The sequence below is a fragment of the Varanus komodoensis genome, unplaced genomic scaffold, assembly GCF_004798865.1.
Source record: "Varanus komodoensis strain SLA01 unplaced genomic scaffold, ASM479886v1 scaffold182, whole genome shotgun sequence".
NCBI classification, from domain to species: Eukaryota; Metazoa; Chordata; class Lepidosauria; order Squamata; family Varanidae; genus Varanus; species Varanus komodoensis.
This window is the reverse complement of record NW_025335532.1, coordinates 116,447-121,326: the sequence shown is the minus strand read 5'-3', so window position 1 is coordinate 121,326 and position 4,880 is coordinate 116,447. Positions and strand designations below refer to the sequence as shown.

The 4,880-nt window shown below is 62.5% G+C and overlaps 1 protein-coding gene across 1 annotated transcript in view; it reads left to right on the top strand.

The window, feature by feature from the left end:
- The window catches only part of LOC123021752 (calpain-5-like), a 9,146-nt gene that overhangs the window by 913 nt on the left and 3,353 nt on the right, over nucleotides 1-4,880 (top strand). Inside the window, exons 2-6 of the mRNA XM_044426795.1 lie at nucleotides 1,720-1,922; nucleotides 2,392-2,526; nucleotides 2,695-2,903; nucleotides 3,998-4,190; nucleotides 4,508-4,854. Coding sequence (XP_044282730.1) covers nucleotides 1,720-1,922; nucleotides 2,392-2,526; nucleotides 2,695-2,903; nucleotides 3,998-4,190; nucleotides 4,508-4,854 — 1,087 coding nt within the window. The remainder of the gene's footprint in view (nucleotides 1-1,719; nucleotides 1,923-2,391; nucleotides 2,527-2,694; nucleotides 2,904-3,997; nucleotides 4,191-4,507; nucleotides 4,855-4,880) is intronic.

Genomic DNA, 4,880 nt, shown 5'->3' with positions numbered 1-4,880 from the left:
ATTGTGAGGCGCGCCTGAGCTCACACTCCGGCGGCGCGGCGCGGCGGGTCGGGGGACCCGGGACGGCACGGGGGCTCCAGCGCCCCGTCGCTTTCCGGGCGGGCGCTGGGAGGATTTGCCTCGCCGTTTGCCGGCGCCCGGCCTGGCCGATCTCCCTCTCTTCCATAAAGGAATTCGTAATATTTCATGCAGTTGCATAAAATGCTTGAGTGCATTTTTGACTGCTTTTATATATACAAGACAAAGACTGAAACCGGGAAGGGGACGTGCGACAGATCAAAAACAAAAAGAACAACATTAAAGGTTATAAACAACAATCGGCCCCAGTTAAAGTTGTTCTATTCGATGCTGCTTTCTCGGTGCCTTTCCTGAAGCGGGGAGGCCAGGCTCGCCGGGGGCGATCCAGCGGAAAGCCCCTTGGCACAGGCCTTGTCCCTGGGCTGTGCCCTAATTTGAGCTGGGAGACTCTGAGGACCCGCTGTATCCGGCAGTGCAGGGATGATGCATTGCAGACACCAACTGACCTTCATCCTGGACCCTGAAAAAAGAACAAATGTCAACTCAGATAAATTGGCAGAACCCAAATGTCTTCAAATACTATGGAATTTGTGTTTTTGGCCATCATGGCAGTGTATGCTTAAAATTCCAGAATACCAGGCTCCACAAAGAACTCAAGGGGATGTTTCTTTGCATGGACATTAACCCCCCCCCCCATTTTTGCATAAAGAATAGCCAAGATTTCTGAATCCTTGAACATCGAATGTTTTATGTTCAATTAGAAATAGTACAATCAGCGTTTTTAAACCAAAGAGGCAGTATGCTAACGCAAAAGAATTATGCACTGGGAACTAAAACAGACCCTGTTCTTGTCGGGTCATTTTCCCGTCCCATGCAGGGAACTCTCTCTCGTCCCCCCAGAAGCCCAGTATTTGACTGGATCGGCCCACTCGCAGTTTCCAGTCTGCATCACGACAGGCTCCAGGTTCTGGCAGTGGAGGTCATGTGGGGCATATCCTGTGGGCTCGTGGCATCCTCCGGGTGGCCGTGGGATCCTCCAGAAGCCCGTTCCTAAGACCCTCTCGTCTTGGGGGTGGGCGTCTGAAGGCTGGCCCTGCGCCACCGCCTAGCAGCCCAGGCAGAAGGGGCTGTGCCTGCCGCTTCGCCCCCAACGGGCCATCGTGGCACTCATTTCCAGGGTCTTCTGCCCCAGGCACGGTCTGCCCTGTAGAAAGAAAAGCACAAAATGAGGCTGACGTTTGGGGTTGTGGTTGTTTACAGTGCAGGCGCCACGGAAAACACTGTTGACCTCCTTGCCTCTAACAGCAGCAGGGGCCGGGCCTGATGGCCTCCTGGCCGCTTCCGACTCGGCTGTTGTGCTCCATGAAGTCACGCAGCCAGGCGTGAGCCTTGGGCTGCTGGGCACCATGGGGCTCGGTGACCGTGGAGCGTCTGGGCGCACACCTGATGCTCCCGGGAAAGTCACCTTCCCGGCCCTGGGCCAGCGTTCCTCCTGACCAGCAGCCCCTCTGCTTTGTCCAGACTGAATCTGCCTCTTTGCGCGGCCTGGGACGGAGCCCGACCTCCTTCCAAAGTCTCGGCTGCTTCCTCGGTGCAAGGAGACCGGCGCGCCAGGGGCTCTGCGCGTGGCTGCTGCTCGTGTTTGTCTGGGCCAGCCTGCCCCCACCCCGTTTTTGACACAACCCATCCTGTTACTTCTAGGGCTGCTTCCAGCCCTGCTCCTGGCCCACCTCCAGATCATGCCACCCAGGCCGAAGCCCTTCCAGGGCCAGCGGTACCGCCGCCTGAAGCAGAGCTGCCTTCAAGCACAAAGCCTCTTCCAGGACCCGGAGTTTCCGGCCACAAATGCCTCCCTCGTTCACCACCGAGACCCTCCAGATGGGGTCTCCTGGAAGCGGCCAGGGGTATTCACTTGCTCTGTTATCCTGCTTCATTTGAACCGCTGCCGTCTTGCTTGGCAGCCCAGGGCATCCACACAGTTTATGTTAAAACAGGCATGACACAAGGCAAAGCACCCTAAAACAACACCGTAAAAATGCTACGGTAAAAGCAGCAAAGTAGAGCCGTGTCCAGAGGCCTCTTGGGGTGCCAGAGGAGGGCAGCTGGCCCTCCCGTGCTGCAGCCCCCAGTCCCGAGGAAGCGCTCTGTGCGTGTCCGGGGGTGTGCATGCAAGGGGTGGCAAGCACGCTGGGTGGGAGGCCTGGGGCCGCACCCCATTGTCCCTGCCGGGCGCTGGCTGCTGCCTCCACCTGCTGCAGCCACGGGCCTGGCGACGCAAGCGGGCTGGCACAGGCCGTGCCACTTTTGCGCCTCCCCTGGGGGGCAGGTCCAGACCCCAAACGGGCACTTCTTTGTGTGGGCCTAAACCCCCAGGAGCTGTGCTCAGATCCCCGGCTCTTTGTGGACGGCATCAGCCCCAGGGACCTGCGCCAGGGCAGCCTCGGGAACTGCTGGTTCGTGGCTGCCGCCTCCTGCCTGGCCACCAAACCTGCACGCATCTGGAGGAAGGTAGGGGGCGCTCCTGCCCTGCCCTGCCCATCCCACCAGTGGCCGGCCTCAGGCAGGTTGGGGCCATGGGGGCCGCTGCCTGGTGGAGAGGTGCAGCCGGCCCTGCCCAGCAGCCGTGCCCCACAGCCTGCCCCTCAGCCCTGCTCTTCCCACCTCTCCCCAATCCAGGTGATCCCGCAGCCCGGGAAGCAGGACTGGGACCCGCGCCGGCCCCAGAGATACTGTGGCATCTTCCGCTTCCGCTTCTGGCGCTGGGGGTGCTGGACAGAGGTCTGCGTGGACGACCGCCTGCCCTGCCGGCACGGGAGGCTCCTCTTCTGCCACTCGGCAGACCCCCGCGAGTTCTGGAGCGCCCTCCTGGAGAAGGCCTATGCCAAGTATGGGGGGGCGAGGGAGGGAGGGAGGGGGGAGCGGGCCTGGGGTCATGCCTCTGCCCCGGAGGGGGCTTTGTATGCAGGCGCTTGGGGGCCCTTCAGCACCATCGGCCAGGGCTCAGCCCGAGGGGTGCTGGGTGTCTTCTCCAAGCATCCAAAGCACTCTGACTTTGCCGCGGAACAAGCGCAACCCGCCAGGGTCATCCCAGACCTGGGCAGAACAGGCCACTGTTCACCCAGAACTTTGTCCCGGCGTGGCTCTCAAAACACAAGTTGCTTCAAGAAATCACGGAAGAGAGAACCTATCAAACAAACCAATTTGTGGCATATATTGAAGAGCAGTACCATTCCATGTGGGATCCTGCATGCCCAATGAAACGCTCGTGCAGAGTCTCTGCAGAGGAATTCGGGAGAGAAAGACCAAACCGAAGGCACTTTCGGAGTCTTTCGCTCCAGCCTGGTCGTCTCCGTTCACAGGCTGAACGGGGATCCTCTCACTGCAGCCCCTGCCCGGCCGGTAAAAAGAGCGCGCTCGTAGTCAATCCCTGGCAGGCCACAGGCCTTCTCCGTCCTGGGGACTCGCCTGCTCCCGGCTCGGCCAACTGAGCAGGTGGCTTCTTGGACCCTCGATCACATGGAAAGCTCCTTACAAGGGATTTGGGAAGATTTCTTGCAGCCAAAGTGTGTGTGGGTGTGTGTGTGTGGGGGCGTGGATATAAGTGTATCTGGCTTCTTCTGCTTTATGAAAGGCCTTCTGGGCATAAGTGAGTTCGGCTGATGAGCGGAGGGTGGACCAGGCCCGGGCAAGCTCAAACGGCTTCTCCATACCGAAAGGGACAGAGGCCAGGGGGCTTTGCCCCGTTTCCTGAGGCTGGCTGGACAGCCGTGACCCCCACGGTGCTGTTCACACACGCTGCCTGTGGGTCTGTGGCTAGGAAGGCCCAGTGCCTCTCGAGGGTCTGGGGAGGGGGGCGCCTGTTGCAGAACCGGGCCTGGCTGGCAGCACTGGGCACTCGTGGAGGCACGGGCTCCCGGCCGAGTCCAGGCCCCAGCCCAGCTGATCAGACCCCGGCCCTGTCTGCTGCCCCTTCCCGCAGGCTCAATGGCTGCTACGAGGCTCTGGAGGGTGGCAACACGGCTGAGGCGCTGGTGGACTTCACGGGCGGCATCTCGGAGCCGCTGGCCCTGGGCGAGGGGGGCCTCCGTGGGGACGCCGAGAAGCAGAGGCAGCTCTTCCAGCAGCTGAGGGCAGCCCATTCCCACTCCGCCCTCATCAGCTGCTCCATCCAGGTGAGCGGCAGGCTGGCTGGCCCGGCCGCGGTGGGCAAGGCAGCCCCCTGGGCCCGGGACCGGGGGCCCAGCTGCAGCAGAGCTGGGCAAGAAGCAGCCCCACACCGAGGCCAGCACGGTCGTGCGGACGCTCCCTGGCCTGCAGCCTCCCTTCTTCTTCGGGGCAGGCTTGGAAACGCCCGCCAGCCCACCCTGCCAGGGTTGGAGTGAGCAGGCCAAGGGCTTGCCCGGTCCCTCGTGTGTTGCGCACGGGCTCCAGGGCTGGGGAAAGGCGGAGGTGGCCTTGCTTCTGAACTCCTCTCTGCTGGCCTCCACAGACGCTGCCGGGCACAGATCCGGAGGCCCAGCTGCCGTGCGGCCTGGTCCAGGGCCATGCCTACAGCATCACGGCGGTGCAGAGCCTCCGCCTCCGCCGGCACCTCTTCGAGCTCTTCCGGACCAAGAGGCTGTGCCTGCTGCGCCTGCGCAACCCCTGGGGCTCGGTGGAGTGGACCGGGGCCTGGAGCGACACGGGAGGGGGGGGGGGGGGGGCAGCCGGGGGGACAGGATCCAGCCGGGCCCTGAGGCTGGGTAGAGCCAGCAAGGCGGTCTGGGGCCGGAACTGGCCAGAGGACAGGGAGCGCTCAGAAGGTCCCCCCGGGCCAGGGCTCTTGGAGGGCTCCCAGTGGGGCAGAGGGGCTGGGGGGGGGG